At 29.0% G+C, this 23799-nt stretch overlaps 1 protein-coding gene across 1 annotated transcript in view; it reads right to left on the bottom strand.

The window, feature by feature from the left end:
* LOC124424346 (golgin subfamily A member 6-like protein 6) overlaps window positions 1–23145 on the bottom strand; it is a 24946-nt gene extending 1801 nt beyond the window's left edge. The window contains exons 1-8 of the mRNA XM_046963255.1: window positions 23107–23145; window positions 14994–15061; window positions 12524–12652; window positions 11551–11647; window positions 8276–8546; window positions 6908–7130; window positions 4797–4964; window positions 3827–3995 (exon numbers count right to left, since the gene is read on the bottom strand). Coding sequence (XP_046819211.1) covers window positions 3827–3995; window positions 4797–4964; window positions 6908–7130; window positions 8276–8546; window positions 11551–11647; window positions 12524–12652; window positions 14994–15061; window positions 23107–23116 — 1135 coding nt within the window. The 5' untranslated portion in view covers window positions 23117–23145. The remainder of the gene's footprint in view (window positions 1–3826; window positions 3996–4796; window positions 4965–6907; window positions 7131–8275; window positions 8547–11550; window positions 11648–12523; window positions 12653–14993; window positions 15062–23106) is intronic.
* Window positions 23146–23799: the final 654 nt, after the last annotated feature.

Below are 23799 nucleotides of genomic sequence, written 5' to 3'. Positions count from 1 at the left end.
AAGTTCGCATCATGCTGAGAACAACTTTTATTTGAACTATTCCACGATATAACGTGAAAAATACTGAGAGCTTTAACTTAAGTCGTAATATCAATTGACTAAAACTAAACATATGTACTTACATACAATTGCATATTTCTCTTCTTCTTCTTCTTTTCTTTTCTTTATTTTCTTTTTTTTTGTTTGTTTTTTTTTTTTTTGTTATTTTTTTTTTTTTTCTTTTCTTTCATATATTTCCAACTCTGACATATCTTCGTATTTGGAGATTTTTCTCGAAGTGGAATACTTCATTAATTAATAATAAATAGTACGGGATACTTTCATTTAATTTTATTTAATATCATAAAACATTCAAAGGATGTTTAAATGATTTTAAAAAACGATTATACAATATTTTCGAGGATTCTTTTTTTTTTCGAGAAATTTTTCTATATTTATTTTTTTATATTAAAAAAAAAAAAAAAAAAAAAAAAAAGAGAGAAAACAGAAAAAAAGAAGAACAAGAAATGGACAAAAATCATTTATTTTTTGTAAACGTGATAAGTCCGTCAAATAATCTTAAAAAAAAAAAAGAAGAAAAAAGCAAAAGTATCGTCTTTCGAGTAACCGAATGTAATTCCTTTGTTAATCACTTGAAAACCGATAAATTCACGTATATACGTGAGAAACAATCAGTCCGAGGAAGTGTAATCTAACGGTGCACATACCTAATTTGTTTTCCACTGATCGTGCTGCAACGTTAATTCTTGGTAATACATGCGGTGACGTATTGTGTATGTACGTACATACATGCATGCATACATGTATGCATACATACATACATGCATGCATACATATATGCATAGAAACATGCACGAGCTTGTCATTAATTCGAACGGAAGCGTGTACAGCATAATCACTGAGGGGTTGCTTGCCCTTCGACGTTTCTAATGCGATATAGCTAAACATATACGTTTTGTTTTAGATTCACAAAGACGATGGCAACTCTAACTTTGTTATTAACAAGAAGAAAAAAAAATAAAAAAATAAAAAAATAAAAAAAAGGAGAGAAAAAAGAAAAAATAAAAGAAAAGAAAAAGAAAGAAAGAAAGAAGAAACATTAATATGTTCCAATTGCTCTATAAACGTTTCATTAATTTATTCAAAACTTCCTATCTTCGTTCTAATCATTTTACATTTAGTCGAAGAGAAGAAAAAATTTCGTACATTCAACGATCGAAGATTTTTTCCGATTAACAATTTGATATATTTAACTCTATTATATATATATATTTCTTTTTTTCTAGATTTATTTCAAATTTATTATACAAACTTATTTTCCCTAATAATTTTTAATATGAAAAAATAATAGAAATAAATCAGTGTTACCCGAAACAAAAAAAAATATATATATATATATATATATATACCGACTTTAAGGGAGAATTATAGGATACTTGGAAAGAAAAATTTTTAAAAAGAAAGTTTTGTTCTACCTCTAACCCCGTAAAATAGAATATGTGCTTAACAATATCCAAAGAGTATCTCGTTACCGACCTTTCCTGTTGGCATTTTCTTACTCCTCGAGAGATGCGAGTGACACGAACGCGATGATAGTTTGAAGGAGCGACGAGACAATGCGACCGCAGGGACCGCTTTCAACGTTGATGCTTCTCGTTCTATCTTTTGTACTTACATAGAAGCTGTTCAAAAGCATTACCTTGGACGATGATCATCCGATGAATGATGCGTGAACACGAGCGCTTCTTGCTCTTATCATTTTCCAAAAAATTATTGCGATATAGTAAGTGTCAAATAATGTTGATCATATTTTTGATCAACATATTTCTCTTAGCTCAAGCTTATACTTTTCTTTTTATATTTATTTATATATATTTTATTTATATTTTTATATTTATTATATATATATATATATTTTTCTTTCTTTCTTTCTTTCTTCCTTTCGTTCGATTCGAAAGTACAAAATTAAATATATCGGCCATTCTATGTACAATAATTTCAGATCACAAAATTAACAATAATTAATTTAATAATTGTACATTAGATATCAATTAAATATCGTACGAATTAATAATATTGCCATTTATATATAGTAATGATGATATTTTCAATTTATAAACAATGGCTGCATATTCGCTCGTATCTATGTTTACGTGTATATTTGTGTTTATTAATGTTAATGTTAATGTTAATGTTTCAGTAAGAAATTAAAATAGTAAGAATGGGTTTAATGCATATTGTATATTTATACGAGTTTGTGAAAGAGAGTGCAAATATAAAACAATACGGATTAGAACAAAAGAATAAATGAGAGGTATGAACAAAGAAATGCAGAAAGAAATGCCATTGCAATTATGCGGATGAAAATCAATAAATGCGTGACAAAAGGCAATGGAAATATTTATGGAAGAATAGGAAACGTAAGAGAGCTCGATTTTTCAAGTCTATTCGAAAATTAAAAATAATTGTATACAAACAAATAAATGGGGGATAAGGATAAAAAAAATACATATATATGTTTTTTTTTTTTCTTCTATGTGAGAAGATAAAGTAAATTTATAAATGAATTTATAACTCACGTATACACTCACCCACACATACACATACATACATATATATATATATATATATATATATATATATATATTTTTGTACGAAGAAGAGAAAATGTATCTTACTTTGATAGAAATAGTGGAAATAGGGAAAATGTTATTTACTCGAAGACGAACTGACTTCGAGCTTAGAGGTAGAAAATCCAACGAACTCTGTCGTTAAGAACGATTTATCCCAACGGGAAAGTTTTGGATGAACATCGTGAAATTAAATGGCGAAAGGGAAATCTCGTGAAAGACAAGTTCCGTTTCCAACACGTCAACTACTGAAATGCGAAACCAATGCGACGACGACGACTAACCGGGAACTCTTGATAAACGTACACCGAGAGTCATTGAATGTATATATCGTGTGAGTCAAATGTTAGAGAAAAATGCTAAAGAAAAAGAGAAAGAAAAAGAGAAAGAAAAATAAAAAATATTTCTCTGTTCGTTTATGTGAAAGATTGAAAAAAAAAAGAGAAATCAAGTAAAAAGTTTCGGATCTATACAGTTGAGTAATATATATTTACAGGAAGTAACTATGGCAGCATCGAACGTTAATTTTAGTTTTAAATTCATTATGAACAACATGGTTTCCATCCTTCCATTCTCTCTTTCTCTCTTTTTCTCATCATACGTGAACACGCAAATATTACTCGTCCATTACACACTTTATCTAACGTTCTAAGTTACAACTTTGATAACGAGTTCGAAGACGCTATATATATATATATATATATATATATACATGTGAAATATATACACATACACACACATATATACATATTCATACACACACGCAAAATACATATGTATATACATATATATGTACGTATGTTTCTGCATATGTTTCTATGTGCATATGTGTGTGTGTGTGTGTATACATGAGTTATAAATTTACTTATAAATTTACTTTATCTTCACCCATAGATATAACTAATAATCTTTTTAACAAAAATATTAAATAAGATATATATATATATATATATATTTCATAAATACTTCACCGTTCTCTCATTTATTATTATTATCTCAGTTAGATAACATGAACATTCGTAAAAATATATCTTTTCATTTGTTATAATAATATTAAAATATATATGAGACAAAATATATACGATTTATTGGGAAATTGATCGGATCGTAGAAATAAATCTAATCGTCATCTATCAAAAATTTACCATCCTTTCCGGGTTTATCGGTAAGGTTAAAACGAAGACTTTCGTAATTACCAAAGATAACTTCATTGTCAGGATCCAATGGGATAACCTCCTCGTCATCGTGCTTGATTGCTATCTCAATGTCCGGGTCAATTTTTCGATAGAAAAAATACGGTATGTCCTCCTCAGCACGTGCCATCTCTTTCAAAAACTCTTCCGTGCCGATTCGTTTCGAAAGAGCCTGTGTTTTTATTTTTCTTTCATTTATACAAGGACATAAGCAAACGAGAGATAAGATCCATCGATCGATCCAAGAACGCGAAATAGTTCATCTCATAGAAAGAGAGAGGGAGAGAGAGGGAGATAGAGAGAGGGAGAGAGAGAGAGAGAGAGAGAGAGAGAAAGAGAAAAGAGAAAATTAAAATATATATAATAATAATCACCGAAGAAATTTATTCTTCATAAAAATGTTAATCTTTTTCCTTTTTCTTTCTTTTTTCTTTTTTCTTTTTTTATTTCTTTTTTCCTGACCCCCACCCCTCCCATTCTCTTTCTTCCTATTTCATTGACGAATTGTTGCATCAAAATAAATGTTAACGATGAAAAGTTGCAACGATATTTCTTTCTATTCGCGTTTTGCTACATCGTGAATAAATAACTTGAAATTATACGTGCGAAATATTTTTTTCAATCGAATATTACCGACTCCAGCTGTTTCATAATCGTTTTCTGTTACGAAGACAAAAAAAAAAAAAAAAAAGAAAAATTCATGATAAAGAGGGTAAAATAAGAAAATGAAAAATCCAAATTGACGTGTTCACCGATCGCATGACAAAAATATTTCCTTTTGAAAGAAAGATCGACAGAAAGATCTCTTTCTAAATAAAAAAGAAAAAAAAAAAAAGAAAAAAAAACAATAAGAAAAAAAGAAAAAGAAAAGATGGTGAAATATACATGGTGAGATATACGTGTATACATACTTGCTCTTTTTTTATTTGTTTGTTTGTTTTTTTTTTTTTCTTCACATGATTCAACAACGTACCATCATTTGAGCAGGTTTTATAGGAGGTGAAAAACAAGAGTTCCGTTTAGCTCTACCCTTCGAATTGTTCAAACACCGTTTTAAACTTGCCTCCGGGTTTTCATCCTTCAAGATACCACGTAATTTTGCCGTAGACATGATCGTTCTACCTACGATCTCTTTGATCGCCTGAAAAAACAATCGTTTTCAAATATCTACCATCAGGTATGTAACGTTTGACGTATACGTAGTGTCAACAAAAAAAGGGATTCGTTTTTAAAAAAAAAAAAAAAATATTTGGTCGAAACATTTTTCGAGCGAATACATTTGAACAAAATTTTTTCAACTTCGCTTAAAATAAGTATTGTATATTACTATACTGTATTATCAACTCTTTTCTGTCCTTTTTTCTCTTTTTTTTTTCTTTTTTTAATATCTCGTATATGTCTGCACACGTATATATATATATATATATATATATATATATATAGTAAATGTATGCAGTTATGTTTGCCTCTTTTGTTTACACAAACACGCAAATACGCAAACACACATACGTTCAATAATTTTCTCTTCCTTTTTAGACTGTTTTATACCTTTTTAAATATTTTTGTCATTGTCTATTTACAAGTAATATATAAATATAAATATATATATATATATATATGCATATAGTAAATATATGTAGTTCTGCTTTGCATTTTGTCCAAAAAAAAAAGAAAAAAAAAAAAAAAAAGAAAAGAACATATACAAACCAGCCAATTATTTTCTCTTTCCTATTCGTCTTTTCTTCCAGTCCTTCCACCCTCCCCGCCCCTCCTCAACCTCTCCTCACCCTTTTTTCTCCATCTCTATCTATGTCTCTATATCTGTCTTTATTTCACCCTATCTATCTCTGCCTTTTTCGATGTCCAATCCGAATGGAAGCCCATCGAAACGGATAAAATCCTTGAAGCGAAAAACGCATTCAAAGGACCGATTCTATTATATATCGTTCGGGTATTTGCATTTTCTACAATTTATTTGTTTCTACAAATAGAATTGTTTCGCCAGCGAAAGGACGATCTCTGCTTTTACAGTAAATTTCCATTGTATGCCCGTAAAATGTGGTATGTGCGAAATAAGTATACTTATTATTAATGGATGGATCTGTTTTTTTTTCTTCGTCTTCTTTTTTCTTTTTCTTCTTTTTTCTTTTTTTTTTTTCTTTTTTTTTTTTCTACAGAAAAACCATGTCGCTTTAACTTACGACGGATCAAAACACAACTTACATATATTTTATATTTTTTATACGAATAAAACTGTCGTATATCTCCGTCGTATATCTTTTCATTCCTTATTTTTTCTTTTTTTTTCATCCCTTTGTTTATATCGAAAATCATTCGTACATCGAACTTATCGACAATCACTCGTTACACATACTCATACGTACATAGATATATTCGTACATAAATAAGTAAATAATAAGCGATTATGTATTTATTTATTTAATTATTTTCTTTCATTTGTATTTGTTTTTTTTCTTATTTTAAATTAAGATAAAAGAAAAAAAGAACAAGCGGAAATGAATATCGTAGAAATAAATTTCTTACCTGTTCGCCAATTTCCATCCAATATTTAAAATAGGATCGATAGATCGTAGCTTGGATGGTAAAATTCCTAATCAATTCTTGCATCTCCTCGACAGTTTTCGGTGTTTCTAATTTCTACGAATAAAAATGAGAAAGAGAGAGAGAGAGAGAGAGAGAGAAAGAATGAAGCATAAGATCGACGGACAAACAAATAAAAAGATATACAATCGACACCATAGAAAATGGACGAAAAAGATAAAAAAATAATAAATAATAAATAATAAAATCTTTCATCGTTCCATTGTGAGTAATATAGTGATCATTCGGAAAAATACGATACGAACGAATTACAGGGAATATCGTATCGGTTATTATTACTATAATCTCTATCTCTAATCTCATTTATCATTATTCCATATCAAAACGAAGAAAAAGAAGAAGAAGAAGAAGAAGAAGAAGGAGAAGAAAATATCCATTTTCTATCGGTGAAGCCGTTTTTATATTAACGAGCTACGAATTAAACGTGGATACGAAATGTAAGGTATTGCGGATAGTGGTTACTTCGATAATATCCGTACGATCCTTTTCTTTCTGAATTCCAAAGGGTTCCCATTGTATTCCCAAGGGCCACTCTTTCAGATACTCGGACGTATCATCATCGACTATCTCATCCTTATCCTTCTTTTCGACGATTTCATCGTTTTCTTTTTTCTCTTCCTTTTCCTCCTCCTTTTCTTCAATCTCCTCCACCCTCTCTTCCTCCATTTCCGAGATAACAGCAGTACTAATGTATGAAGAAGCACGCGTTATATCCTTCGTCCAGATTAAAAGTTCGATCATCTCGTCATCGGTCATGCCCATAAATAATCTTTTTCGTTCTTAGATATATCACATTTGTTTCCATCGAAAAGAAAGAAAGAAAAAAAAAAAAAATATCATCCTCCTATCCGTTTGTCTATCGATCATAAATGTCCATCTCTTTTAAACAATTTTCCTCTCTTATTTTATATCAATCCTTATCCTTCCTTCTTTTCGAACTAGATAAATCTTATGGTTGATTAACGACAAATCGATTAATTAATATTCATCACGATGAGAATCTGATTCTTCGTTAATATTTTATATATTTAATCGTAATCACAATCAGAATAATAAAGATCATTGATCAATTACGAGAACTATGTTAAATGTGTTTCTATTTTACAAGCTTACGTTAAAATGAATCAATGAATCTTTTTCTCTTTTTTTTTTCTTTTTCTTTTTTTCATTGCACGCAACAAGTTAGAATTTTCTGTAAACAAAAAAAAAAAAAAGAAAAAAAAAAGAAAAAATAAGAAAAAAATAGAAATATTCGTTTCTTTCCCTATTAAGAAGAGTTCGTTCGTCTAACTAAAAAAGTAAATACGCATAGTGAAGCATTTCTTCCAACATATTTATTTAATATAAACGAATCAATTTTCTTCCAATTCGTGCAACAAGTAAGATTTCGCTGCTAACCAAAAGAAAAGAAAAAAAAAAGAAAAAAAAAAAGAAAAAAAAAAAAAAGAAAAACCATAAGAAGGAAGAAAGAAAAGAAATATTTGTTTCTTTCCCCGTTAGAGAACTTTTTACGTCCAATCAAAAAGTAAATACGCATCGTAGATGTGTTTCTTTCAACACACTTATCTGAAATAATTGAATCAAATTTTTTCTTTCCATTCTGAGCAACAAGTAAGATCTCGCTGCTGAACAAAAGAACATATTGTTTGTTTCTTTCTCCTCTTTGGTGGTGTTTCTCCGTATAATAATAATAAAAAAAAAAAAAAAAAAAAAAGAAAATTAAAAAAGAAATATTAAAAAAGAAAAGTAAAAAACCGCAAAAGAAAAGTATATTAAATGATATCGAGTTATACTTTAAATCAAATTTATTCGTATCACGATCCTACTCACGAATCTTCTTCGTTGGTAGTCTCCTCCGGTTGGTCTGCACCTCCACCCATACGTTCCTTCCCCTCCTCATCCTCCTCCTCCTTCTCCTCCGCCTCCTCCGCCTCCTCTTTCTCCTCCTCTTCCTCAGTTTCGTTCACTATCTTCTCATTCACCATTTCTTCTTTTTCCTCGTCCTCCTCCACGATTTCCTCGAGTGCACGTTCTTCTCCTTCATCTTTCTTCTCGACTGACTTTTCCTTACCGCTTACGATGTCTGCGAGCACTTGTTCGACTGGCATGACAAATTTTTGATAAAACATTGATGCTGTTAGGATGAATCATACTTTCAAGCCCAAAATCGAATTTATGCCTTTTACGACGGTACGATACTTAATATACGATCGTGACTGATGGATAGGGGCAAGACATCGTATAAAAAAAAAAAAAAAAAAAAAGAAAGATAAAAAAATATAAATAAAAAGAAAAGAAAAGAAAAAAAAGAAATAGCTAAGATTAAACAGTTTCAATTAAAAATCATATCCGTATTGTACTTTGAAAATGTCAAATAAAAATTTTTCCTTTTTCTCTCGTAACTTTATTATTTTTATAATATTAAAGAAAAAAATTATTTAATTAAATAAGTAAATAAATAAATAAATAAATAAATATATATATATATATATACATACAGATATTTAACATTTTGTATGACAAAATATATCCTTGAAAAATAATTAAATGAAAGAAAAAAGAAAGAAAAAAGAAAGAAAAAATAGTAATCAGAAGGGATCTCTTTTTTACCATCTTCGCCTATCTCTTTTTTTCTATATCAATGAAAAACTTTTTGAGATTACGATCGATTGACATAAAGTAGCCCCTGTGAATCGAATTAAATCGCTTGAATAATAGGAGCGTTTTATTTTCAAAAAAGATCGTTCAACGTGAAAATCGCCAGAGGATTTACCAGCTTAACTAATAGAAAATTAAAGGGAGAAAGATGAGACGTACTTCAAGGATAAAAGTCGAAGGGATGAACAGAATATCGAGATCGTTCGAGGTAATCAAATGATTCATGGCTTTTCAATTAATTGGGATCGACGATTCTCTGTTTCTTTTTTCTTCCTTCTTCTTTTCTTTTCTTATCTTTTTCCTTAATAAGGGAAAATCAATCGTAGTACTCGATTTTTTTTTTTCTTTTCTTTTTTTTTTCTCACTACAAATATTCGCATTTTGAAATTCGTACGAAAAATAATTAGACTCTTGATATAATGGACAGAATAAAATCGAATCGAATATTAAATATAATGGGTAAGAGGTTGGGGGGTAGGAAGAGTAAAAAAACGGGTCAAGTAGAAATAATTATTTACGAATGGTTGGATTATTAATTTTTGGAATGCATAGTAAAATAAAATGCAGTACCTACGCTTTTTTAATTTCTTTAACGATCTGAGTAAATAATCATCCTATATTGTTGTAAATAGGATCGTTTTCTCTCTCTCTCTCTCTCTCTCTCTCTCTCCCTCCCTCTCTCTTTCTCTTTCTCTTCTATTATCTCGAATAAAGCATTTTCAATTTTTATATCACGATAATAATATTGCAATATTTTAATCTTAGCTATTTAATTATATCTAATAATAAACTGAGACGTCTTATATCATTTTTTTACAAATGGATTGTACATAGTATATGTAAATAAATTAATAAAAAAAAAAATATATATATATATATAAAGAATATAGAAGAGATTATTACAAGCATTGTATTAAAAGAGATAGACAGAAAAATGAAGAAATAGAGTGAGAGAGAAATAGAGAGAGAGAGAAAGAGAGAATGCTTGCTTTATAATCGAAAAATTTACTTCTGCTAACAATTTCGTCGAGGGTTCGTACAACCACCTCCTTTACTTCGTAATAACATCTTATCTACTGTTTCACATAAATCTTGAGAACTTCATTAAGAAAAACAAAGGGAGTTAAAGGATAAGAAAAAAAAAAATAAATGAAAAAAATATTCACCCCATTCAACCACCTATACTCTCTATCTTTCTCTCTCTCTCTCTCTCTCTCTCTCTCTATCTCTCTCTTTTCCTTTCTCTCGTGTATCTGAATCGTGTATCTTAATCAAATGTAACATTTTTCAAAATAATATCTAAAATATCTACAAACGTTTGCTCTTTAAATGAGATAAAACTAGATAAAAGTTAAAAAATAAATAGACATATACATATGTATATATGTTTCTTCTTTCTTTTTCTTTTTCTTCTTTTTTTTTTTTCAACAAAAAATTTTCTAATTATTAAAGATTATTATACATTAATTCCAATAAGAATGAAAAGTCCGAGATAAAAGATAAAACGACAAAATGGAAAAGAGTTTAAAGTTTATTGGATTAGATTAATAAATTGGATGATATAGATATTGCGTTTCGTTGAAAAATTATAAAGCGTAGCTCTCGTTTCAAAGTTTAAGAGAGAGAGAGAGAGAGAGAGAGAGAGAGAGAGAGAGAGAGAGAGAGAGAAAAGGGGAAAGAAAGAAAGAAAGAAAGAAAAGGAGAGAGAAAACTCTTGAAGCTCTTCAAGAAGATTTCCCAGCCTTTTCGCGAAATATATCTATATTAGCAAGTGAATCAAACGATATGAAAAGGAGAGTTCTGTCGTCTCCCGAGCGAGACATAAATATTGATTAGTTGTTTGTAAAAGGAAGGCAGAATGATAAACGCTTATAACTTGGTACTCGCTATAAATCAGACGTTTCCGCTTAAATCGTACGATCTCTTTCTATCTATCTATCTATCTCTCTTTCTCTTTTTCTTTTACTTCTTTCCTTTTTCTTTTTCTTTTTCTAAAGGAAAAATACTTCCTACAAATATTAATATGCCAAAAGACGTGAAAAACAATATATATATATATATATATATATATATATTTATTTATTTATTTATTATATATATATATATAAATATGCGAATGAATAGACTATTCGTTCTCAAGTTACATCTGCTAATCCAATTACCATACTCAAGTGTCTACTTGGTAAAAATCGTAAATACTTTACCGCTGATAAATAGAATGAGCGAGAGGGAAAGAGAGAGAGATAGAGAAAGAGAGAGAGAGAGAGAGAGAGAGAGAGAGAGAGAGAGAGAGAGAGAGAGAGAGAGAATGAATGAAAACGAGAGAGAAAGAGATAGAAGAAAAACAGATAAGAGAAAAAGAAATAGGAAGAAGCAGATCGTCGTCGTATCTTCCAAGTTAATCGAATAAAATCTACGTTTATCACCGAAGCGAATGCGTTTCTTACTGTCGTAAAAATCCTCAACTCCTTCCGGATACTCGATTCCGTCGTCGGCAATGGCGTCCTCCTCGTATGCGAAAATCCTTCGTATTTCTTCGATCATCTATGAATATCGATCAGATTAAACATAGACTATGTGCGTGTTTTTTTTTCTTTTTTTTCTTTTTTTTTTTTTTCCCCCAACGTCATAAATATAATATATATATATATATATATATATATATATATATATATATATATATATATTTACAATATAACGAGAAATGATTACAATTGATTAATAAATTTTAAATCAAATCATCATCATCTATTTCTCTTTAATTGTTTTTCAACCATTTTGTTATATAATTTATATGATTTATATTATATGCTTTGTTTAAATGCAATCTATGTCCCTTATGTAATATTACGTATTAATTTCTACTATGATTTTGTTGAATCGTCTCTTTTAAAAAATAATAATCATATTTTATTACGACGATGTAATAATCTTTATTCGAAACACGTCCGTATCTGTCCGTAGTCGACTAGAAACTAAATTGTTTATATCGTTTGTAAGACGTACGTAGATATTTCGTCACTTTCCAGAAATTGTTGTCATTCATAAGACCTTCATTGAGGACATATACATATACATATATACGTACTTAACTATTCGTGTATCTTATGTACGTTTTCATTCGCATAGGACAAAATGTTTATTATTGTACGTTGTATCTTGTATGTTTATTATTTGACTTTAACGATAATACGTATCATTTCTAAGAATTGGAATGATCTAATATCTAATTTCTTTAATCGTTTCGTTAAAATTTGATTTAAAATTTCTCTCTCTCTCTCTCTCTCTCTTTTTTTCCCTTTATACAACCACGAACGAATTATATGTATTTTACTTAATAAGAAAACTTTTTATTAGATTAATTTATTCTTCTGTTATAATAGTGAAACAGTGAAAGGGAAGAAAAAAGAAACGATTTACCTCGGGTTGCAATTTCTTTAGTTCCGATATATATTCCTCTTCGATTTCTTTCAAACGTGATGCCATTCGTATAAAAAGGTTTATGTGTGAGCACAACCATTTATGCCATAGCTCAGCTTCGTCGCTTATCTGAGACAACCAAATAGACCAAACTCGAAGTTTCTCCGATGGGGCAGCGTATATACGGAGCATCGACTCTATGATTTTTCTAGTCGCATACCGAAGCAAATATATATATATATATTTATATATATATATATATATATATAAATATATATATATATATTTATATATATATATATATATATATATATATATATATGTATATATATATGTATATAAACACACACATATGCATATATCTACCAGTAGATATAAGATAAATAATACGGATTGCTGGTACTCGTACAGTTATTGGCATTTTGAATTATTTTTCTGTGTAATAACAAAAGTTCTACAATAAAACTATGAGAGGCAATAAAACTAGAAATATAAGTTTGAAAATACATGGAATTTACACATACACACACACACACACACACACACACACACACACATATATATATATATATATTTATAAAATTTTCTATCACGAAGGAAGATTTTGGATAAATAAATAACATGATCGGTTATAGTTAAACGTCGAAGATAACTGTTAGAAAATATTATATGTTGTTCTAAAATAAAAATAGAATATTGGAATATAAAAAAAAAAATAAAAAAATAAAAATAACAAAGACGAAATTACTATTTTAAAATCAAAGAATCTTACGAGATTAAAAATAGCTTATATATATATACATATATATATATATATATATATATATATACATATATATATATATATATATACATATATATATGTATTATTTAGCTATCTTTAAATTCGATTTGCAAACATCGAAAGATCAAGACGAGGATAGAACACGTTTGTTCCGTTTTTGAACTATGTTAGTTCTCTTAGGAAATTTTCAATGTATATTCTGAAAACGAGTAATCATTCGGCCTACGTACTTACACTCATGCATATATGCACATGCATACACACACACACAAATATATATATATATACACACAAGAACACATGTATTATATCGTTTAAAACCTACGCGTATATACGTTCGCGCGAATTTCTAACGGAGGTGGATGCAAAAATAGACTATAGAGTTGAAATGAAATCGTCTCGGCTATCTATCATAGACGCATCACGTTGACTATTTCAAGTATGCGACTGGTTAAAAGGTAGGGATGGAAGACGATCATAGAATCTTTTGGATAAGTTCCCAACTCGGCCATTTCAATTGAAACGAAAGAGAAACTTCGTCGGATTTAGGATTAACACCAGCTTAAGAATCAGCTAGAAATATTTGAAAATGAATAAAGATAGGTGAGAGTAAGAGAGCAAGAAATTGAGAGAGAGAGAGAGAGAGAGAGAGAGAGAGAGAGAGAAAGGAAGAATAAGAGAGATAGAAAATATTCCCACGGATTTCCTGTCTTTCGAATTCTATTACTTGGCTTACGTCATTCAACCTACACCTTGAACTAAAATTATCAATCGGTAATCATCGAAGTATTTTCAGTTCGTTTTCGATGAATTACACATTCTGAACTTACCAACGTTTATTAGGTATAATATTATATATTACAAATGTTTCCACAATTCTATTTGATCTATTATCGTCAAATTCAATCGTTTATTACAACTTATTGTTAGTTTTACGATCGAGGGATTCTATTTAATTTTCTTCGTACAATTAATATCAAATTGATAATTTAACTGTGATCGAAGTGGAAGTACCATTCAGGCTTAATATGACTTTCAAAATCAATTGTACCAACTATTTCTCTCTTACTATCTCTCTCTCTCTCTCTCTCTCTCTCTCTCTCTCTCTCTCTGTCCTTATGTCTTTCTCTCTTTCTCTGGTAAGACGACACTACGAGTGCCAGAGAATCCAAGTGCCGTTTTACATCCTTCTATATTTACACGGATTTCCCAAACTTTCGTTCGAGCTCGTTCTACAGACTACTAGTAAGAGTTTCTTCGTATTCAAAGATGATCTTTACCAGAAGGAAAACGTGGATCTCCATTGGATTAAGATCATCCGACAAAGATATTTAAATTAATAAATGGGTATGATATTCATTTGACACTGATATCTTTTGAACTTTCTTTTCCTTTTCTTTTCTTTTCTTTTCTGTACTCTTCTTTTTTTCTTTCTTTTTTTTTTTTTTTTTTTTTTTTATTAATAATCATCAAAGAGATGCAAAAAAAGAAAATTTTAACCGGAGAATGAAAGAAAGAAAGAAAGAATTAAAAACATGACGTTTCCTTTAATATTATATTACGATTTAATTATTTTGTTGAAATAATGACGAGGTGATGAAAATGAAGAAATAATTAAAAAAGAAAAGAAAAGAAAGAGAAAAAAATGAAAAACATAAATAGGATGATATAAGAAGAAAAACTTACAGTTTTGGCTCGATGTATAGAATTTTCATTTGTTGATCTTTCGTCGTATCCGTATGATCCTCTTCTTTCTATTAAATAGAAAAGATACTAGAGTACGAATAAACAATGATATTTACATATCAAATCAGTCTTCTTGTTATGTTTTTTTTTTTGTCCTAACAAACTATACGTAGTAACTCGAGGGACCGGTGTCCACTGAGTCGATTACGTTATGAGAAACCAGGGTAAACATAGAGACAATATTTGTTCGTTAGCTTTACTTTCCTTCGTTTCCTCTTTCTCTTTTTATCTTCTTTGTCTGTTACATTGTTTATCAACTGAAACAAGTGTACGAGACAATACCGCATCCCCCGTTATCTGAGTTAATACTACAAAGGAAAGAAAAAAAAAAAAAAGAAAAAAAAATTAAATAAAACAAAGGAAAATAAATAAATACAAAAAAAAAAAATAATAATAATGAACCTTCTTTTTCTTCTTCTGTCTTTTCATTTTTTTTTTTTTTTCTTCTTTTTTTTCTTCCTAATGCATTAATTAACAAAACGTTGAAAACAAATAGATACAATCGGATTTTAAAAGTTATTCGTTAGTATAACTAAAAATAAAATCGAATATATCTCGGAATATATTCTCCGATCAAATAAGAAAAAAGTACAAAAAAATAAAAAAAAAAAAAAAAAAAAAAAAAAAAAAAAAAGAGTAAAAAAAATAAAAGAAAAAGATACTCCCTCTCGAAGTTAGTTACAATGTCGAGAAAAATAATAAAGTTATTCATTGTGGATATTTCAATCGTTTATATAACTATAATCTTTTCTTTTCTAATAAGCCACTCGTTTTCCCGTTCGTGGTACGTTTCAAGTCGAGTATAAAAAAAAAAAGCGAATTTAATTTTTCCCATATAGAGATGATAATTTTGTTGCATTTTCAAAGAATAAAAGTATAGAATCATTGTTACGACATACTTTTCGACTTCTATCTCGTACCATATTCTGCATTACAATGTCATTGAAAAAGAGAGAGAGAGAGAAAGAGAGAGAGAAAGATAGATGTGAAACTAGATATTCGAACATGTCAATCTTACAAATTCAATGGAGCGTAGAATAACATTTTCCAATAACGAGATCGACCGTACGAAAATCTGTGAAAAACGATAATGAATTTTCATTCGGTCCGTGAAAGAAGAACAATGGCCGTTGGGTATAGAACTGGCTTCGTTCGAAATTTTCCAAATCTCCATGGGTATAAATTATCTTTCTATTTCACTCTTTCTCTTTAGACATTTACTCACACATATTCACACACATACATACATACATACATACGTACATGCATAGATACACCCACGCTTATATATTATAATACATATATATATATATATATATATATATATATATATATACGTCCAAAGTACATACACGAACATATTCTCCATTGAAATATTTCTATTAAGTTAAATACTCATGTATAAATTTTACTCATATATAAATTTACGTTTAGTACTCGAACGAGCGATTCTTTTTGAATCTTTCAAAATCTTTTCTTTTTCCTGTTCTTTCTTTCTTTCTTTCTTTCTTTCTTTCTTTCTTTCTTTCTTTTTTCTTTTCTTTTTCTTTTTCTTTTTCTTTTTGTTCGATTTCAATTTAAATCGATTCGGGATGTTTATTAAAAAGATCAATGACCTACGTAAATAGACATTTTATATACTGAAAAAAGACGAACGCGTTTCGATAAAAAATTTTACTTACTTAAAAAATCATTTACTATCGAAATAGTTTGATTTAAAATCCCTCAAATATATATGTATATATATATCCCTGATGCATATTTAATTAAGGATTAACATCGTCGTGTCGTTTATATATATTTGACAAATATTAACGATTAATTTGTGTAACCGAATATCCCTTACGCAAGTTGATTTTCTATTAGAAAAAAATACCGATCGATGATTGGAGAACATAATTCATGTCTCTTTCGAAGCACGAAAGCTTCTCGATCATTTATATTCCTCCATTTTTCCAGAATGTAAATCTTCGAAGTGCCAATACCAAAAGGAAAAAAAAAAAAAAAAAAAAAAGAAAAAGAAATGAAAAAGAGAAAGAGAAAAGAAGAAAATGGGAGGAAAGAAAGGAGTAACCAAAGATAATACACCTTCGCTTTCTGTAAAATTATTAAATTAGAAAAAGAGACGATAACGAGACACGAGATAGAGAGAGAGAGAGAGAGATAATAAAAGATAACGAACGTAGATGGTAGAAGTAAATGCATTGAAGAAATATTATCAAACGTGATCAGAGATGAAAGTTAAGTATGATCTTACAGTCCCGTATAATTCGAGTAAGAACGTAATGATAAATCTTAAATTTTATTTAATTATTATCAGGAGAACATGATAAAGAATAACTCGTCTACATTTAATCGTTGTTCTTTCCGAGTGACATCAGTACGAATATCATATAGGTGCTCTTTGCTAGTGGCTGAATGGAAGGGTAAATGGTCGAAACGTTTGAAACTGAGAGATAAAGAGAGAGAGAGAGAGAGAGAGAGAGAGAGAGAGAGAGAGAGAGAGAGAGAGAGAGAGAGAAAGAGAAAGAGAGAGAGAGAGAGATAACATTACAAGAAGAGAACTTGGTAACAACAATGAAACACAAAGAGAGAGAGAGAGAGAGAGAGAGAGAGAGAGAGAGAGAGAGAGAAAATAGTTCTTACGTGAGCGAATCGGAACGATTATGACTCTCTACACATATAGTAGATAGAAAGGAAGTTAAACATTATATCGAAGCTATTTCCCTATGATAAAGCTAAAAGGTGTTTATCGTAACGAATAAAGCTACGTATATTCTCTTCTATGTTTCTTACTAGCACGTCTTAAAAATTGGCTATTTCTCGAAACTAGAAAATTGCATTAATGGAGGATGTGACGTGATCGAAAATATAATACGAAAAAATTTGAACGTAAGGATCACTGGGATCATTGAAACTAGCTCTATGGATTTCTATAAACAAATTCTCTCGATCATTTTTCAAACCATAATCCATAATGATATATCTATCTATCGCTTTTACCAACACGTAGAAATGAAAGCAACACAGTTGTCCACTCGTTTCTATACGTAAGATGATATGAAAATGAATATATAGAATATATATATATATATATATATATATATATATATATATATATTTTCTGTATGAAAATCGTCGAATCGACCAGAAAATTCCATTTGCTTTTATGACTTTGATATGAATAAAAGAAATATAACTGCTTACGCCTGAGATATGCGGTGTGACACTTCAATAGAAGTTCCATATTTCAAACAGAGAGAGAGAGAGAGAGAGAGAGAGAGAGATGATATTTCAAATATTCTTAAAATATTTATATTTGTCGTGACTAAGCCTTTTCTTTTTTTATTCTTTTAGTAAATCTGTATAAATTATTTTCTTTCGATAATTAATTTTCTTAATCCCTTTTCTTTTCTCTATTTCTTTCTAATGTGACACTTAACGAACGTCCTTTCTAATTCTAACGTTTTGATCCTAAGATTAAATTTTAGTCATCGTTATGATGATATAATTTTCTTCAAAAAAAAAAAAAAAAAAAAAAAGAAAAAGAAAGAAAAAGATAAACTATATATATATATATATATATATTTATGAAAAATAATACAATTTGTTATATATCGTCGAATAAATATCTAAGGAAAATGGATATAAGTAATTTTATGTATATAAATATATAGCTTCACCGACATAGTTACTACGATTAAGAAGGAAAATCATCATTGGTTATTCCTCTCCCTTTCCTGCTCTCTCTCTCTCTTTCTCTCTGTCTCTCTCTCTCTCTCTCTCTCTTTCTCTCTCTCTCTTTCTTAAAGAGAATTAGAGTTTCGGCACGAATCCAAAGGTGCAAAGTTTTCATGATGGCGGACGTATAGAACACGCGAGGCGTTTGCTTGCTTGCTCGCTCGCTCGCTCGTTCCTTACCATGGCTATAAATAATTCGCGGACATAACGAAAATAGCGATCAGGGACGTAACTTTCGGTACCCAAGAATCATCGGTAGACATAGATGGACAGACAGACAGACAGACAGACATACATACATATATACATACATATATAAACAAGGCAGACAGATATACAAATAAAGAGAGAAACAGAGAGAGAGAGAGAAATTGTGTGAAAGAAAGATAGATAGAGACAAAGACAGAGACAGACAGAAAGAGAAAGAGAGAGAGAGAGAGAGGGAGAAAGAGAGAAGCTCATTTACACAGAAACTCGCAATAGCAATTAATATCGATTTATATCTCTAGCCAAGTGAAATCCAACACTCGAAATAATTTGAAACATATTTCGAATAAGATTTTCATCTCGAAAAGGATATAGATAATTTGATTCTCATCTCAGTTTTTCTTTTCTTTCCGATATCTATTACTACTATTGTACATATATATATATATGTATATGTACAATACATATGTATATATATATATATATATATATATATATATATATATATATATATTCACTGCCCTCGCATACGATCAAGACAAGAATTAATGATATTTCACTGAAATGTAAACTTTCTTATCGCTTCGCGGAGAGAATCGTTTCAGAGTAGTCGATTATCGTGATTCGATATCGAGAAGAAAAGGTAAAAAAAAAAAAAAGAAATAAAAAGGAAAAATCGGAAGAAAAAGGAATAGGAAAGGAAAAAGAAACGTAAAAAATTGATATTACGATGACGAGACGTATAAAAGAAGAAGAAAAAAAAAGAACAAACATTATTTTATTAAATAAAATATATTGTTTTTTATCGCAAATACTATATTACTGATTATTATTATTATTATTATTATTATTATTATTATTATTATTATTATTATTATACGTTCATATAACTTATATAAATATTCTTGCGCATGCGTACAGAGACACATAAAAAATGTTAATATATTATTTGATAAATATTTACTTTCATAAGAAAATCTATGAAAAGTATATGTCAATACGATGTATTTGTTAAAATGATATGGATTAGTATGAAAATGATCAAGTTATGTGAATGTATCTACAAAAAAAAAAAAAAAAAAAAAAAAAAAAAAAAAAAAACGGAAAAAAGAGAAAGAGAAACTTTCTATTATCAATTATTTTAGACATATTCAGAGCGAATTAATTATATAAAAATTATTTTTAACAGACTCCCATGGAAATATTTGAAAAATTTAGAAATATATTTTTGAATGAAAATGCAATATCATTTCCATATTGCTTTTCAGATTTATCTTAACAAGCTTATATTCTCTCTCTTTCTCTCTCTCTCTCTCTCTCTCTCTGTCTCTATCTATCTATCTATCTATCTATCTATCTATCTATCTATCTATCTATCCAGTTATCTGTTATTCCTCAAAGCTTGCAATTTCCCGTTCAAACGGTAAATGTCGATCGTCATAGCGTTACTTCCAGACCCTAAAGCTGGTCCCCCACTCATAGGTGTATCCACATACATGCGGATCTCTTGTAACATCATAATACCGAGCTAGCTTGCATTGCATTAGACAGACATTAGAAAGCGAGATCCTGTAGGATTGGGCGAGGAGGGTTTTCGTTTACGAGAGTAAACTTCGACTATAACATCGGTTAATATGGTACTGTACTATTCCACCTCTATCTTCCAATAATCTATGAATAATCTTCAATGCATTTCTAACGGGATATTGTTGAGAACCGTAACATTTCATACTTATATATTTGCTTCATCAGTTTAATTAACTCGACGTAATTATTCTTATATTAACGAGAAAATTATTCTATAAATTCCAATCAAATTTTGTCATTGTTACGATATCGTTGTTATATATATATATATATATATATATATATATATATATATATGTATTATTTTTGATAATATGAATTAGTCGAATCTTTATTATATTAGAAGAATCTAAAGTGACAAAAATAAATAAAGAGAAACATAAAAATATTTTATGTGTAGATTGACATAAGAAAATGAAAAGAAAATAATTGTTTTTGTGAATGAATGTGGAAATATTGAGATTAAAAAAAAAAAAAAAAGAAAAAGAAAAAAAAGAAAACAGAGGAAAAAAGAAAGCATTTCTTTCTTATCGTCGTAATTTTACTTTTCGTCCAAGAAAAAACAAAAAAAAAAAAAAAAAGAGCATAAAAGAACCCACATTAAAGATTTACGAATAATAACGCGAATAATAACGCGTGATAATAAAGGATTTTATTATCAAAGCGATAACCCGATTTTAATGTCGCGAATGCATTGAATTATCAAATGCTTTTTCCATGATCTTAGATAAGGTAGAGCCGATTGGTACAATTCGTGAATGCAGTTAGCAAACGCATACTAAATCGTTAGGAACAATGGCGTCGAGTTCGCAATTCGTGGGTGTTTCCACGGGGTGGTTACAAAACGCGTTTGATCGACCGTACGAACGCGTTCATCGTTGCCTCGATAAGCCCTTTGTCCTTCGACCAATCCCACTGTATCGGCCGATCGCGTTGTAACCGATTCTCGGACATCACGTCCATTGTTTCGACGATTGCGTGTTGCGGAGTTAAACAGACGTTTCGAAAACTGTTGTACATTTTTTTCTTTTTTTCTTTCTTTTTTTTTTTTTCACATACGTTACGTCGCCGAATACAAAGGGGAGAGAAGTCAAGGGTGATATTTTCAATTTTTTCCAAGTATTATTTATTCTTTTTTTCTTTTCATTATTTTTATTTAAACAAACAAACCAACAGCATGTTTGGTAACGAATTATTTTTTTGCAATTCTTGTCGAAGAATAAAATATTATTATCTTGTTAATTTATTTATTTATTTATTTATTTATTTATTTATTTATTTATTTATTTATTTATTTATTTATTTATTTATTTATTTATTTATTTAGTTATTGGTAACAATGAAATTGACTAACGATCATGGAATTTTCAATTTTTCCAACGTTTCCATCATTTCGACAGATAAATATTATGTTTCATAGACGATGCTACAAATTTAAGGGGTATTATACGAGGATTAATTTTGTCGATAAGAACGAACGTATTTTTTTTATTTTTTCTTTTTTTTAATTCATACCCAAGAAAAAATATATGCAATATTAATACGTAAAAAATGTTTAACAATTAAAATTCTACGTCGTACCAATGGCACATAGAATTTTTATACTAACAGACACAATATTATTTCGTCGTATATGAATACCTGGAACTTCCTTGATTTTATATAATATCGTTATTGTAAGGAGACGAAAAAAAAAAAAACAAAGAATAAGAAATTATAAAAATAAATTTTGTATTCCTTGAAACTGCGAATCAAAATGTATATGTAGTTAATAATAGTATTTAAAATTGTAAAAGATCGAACGACAGTGATTTATGTAGGGATAAAAAAAAAGAGCTAAGGTTAAGAAGTATGAAAAGATATTTCAAAAACTATAAAAATGTAAGGAATATATTTATATATATATATATATATATATATATATATATTTCTTATCAATGTATTATTGCTTTTCACTTCGTTGAACGCTGATATGAGAAACGAAAAACGCCGTAAAACGTCGCTAAAACGATGCCAAGGATGAGCATGACGAATGACTGAGAAATAGTTTAGGAAATAGGAGTATCTGAGTTTTCCCAAGTCCGGTTTACCCTGCCAAATCGGCTAAATGACCGTAGACGACGTAAAGGAAGGAAAGTAAACGAGCTAGGAAAAGCTTGCCAAAATAATCTCTACGCTGGTTGAGTCTGGACAAATGCATGTTACATTTACATTTCCATAATCTATTTGCATTTATAAATATACGGAATTTTTGCTTATTTATGTATAAATTAAATAGTACTAATTAATAAATAACTCGTCATATATACATACATATATATATATATATATATATATATATATATATATTTTATTTTTTATTTTTTAATAAAACATATAAGTGTTCTTTCTTCATTAATCAATATTAATTTTTATTATTTTATTTATTCTTTTTAAATATTTTATATTTTATATTTTATACGCATTAAATTAATAATATTTTAGAATATATTAATAACAAAACAAATTGGATACCAACCTGATCTCATTCACGTTATGAACATATTTTTTTTTTTTTTCTTTTTTTTTTTTTTTTTTAATAATTAACACAAAAGTAGATTATTAATTAGATTCATTAAAAAAGAAAGAAAAACAAACGAAAAGAAAACTTTTTAACGATACGATCTTCGGATTTTAACACTTTCCTCTTATTTTAATACTCTTTATACGTCCACTCTAAACGAAGTCCGATTTTATATGCTTTTAAAAATGTTACTAGCACCGCTACTACTACTACTACTACTAATATTATTACTACTACTACTATTATTGTTATCACTACCACAGTGACTAAAGTATAATACTTTTCTATTCTCTCACTCTCTTTCACTTTCTCTCTCTCTCTCTCTCTCTCTCTCTCTCTCTCTCTCTTTCTCTCTATGTCTTTCTCCTTCTCTCTACGTGATAAAAAAAGCTTAAGTAATTATCTTGCGGCCTCTTTTCTAGTTACACGAGAAATAGAGCAGAGAGTATGTGTATATGTATAAACGTATACACACACATATATATATATATATATATACACGTTGGACCCGTTTCTTTCTTTCAACATGTCACATTGGCAGCTCTTCAATTTTGATGTACGAATGACGATGGCTTCCTTGGTCCTCTGAGGTTGCAAGAAGAGATAGAGAAAAAGAAAGAAAAAAAAAAAAAAAAAAGAAAAAGAAAG

The sequence above is a fragment of the Vespa crabro genome, chromosome 5, assembly GCF_910589235.1.
Source record: "Vespa crabro chromosome 5, iyVesCrab1.2, whole genome shotgun sequence".
NCBI lineage: Eukaryota > Metazoa > Arthropoda > Insecta > Hymenoptera > Vespidae > Vespa > Vespa crabro.
Note: the sequence above shows the minus strand (reverse complement) of the source record. Positions and strands in the feature narration are given on the sequence as shown.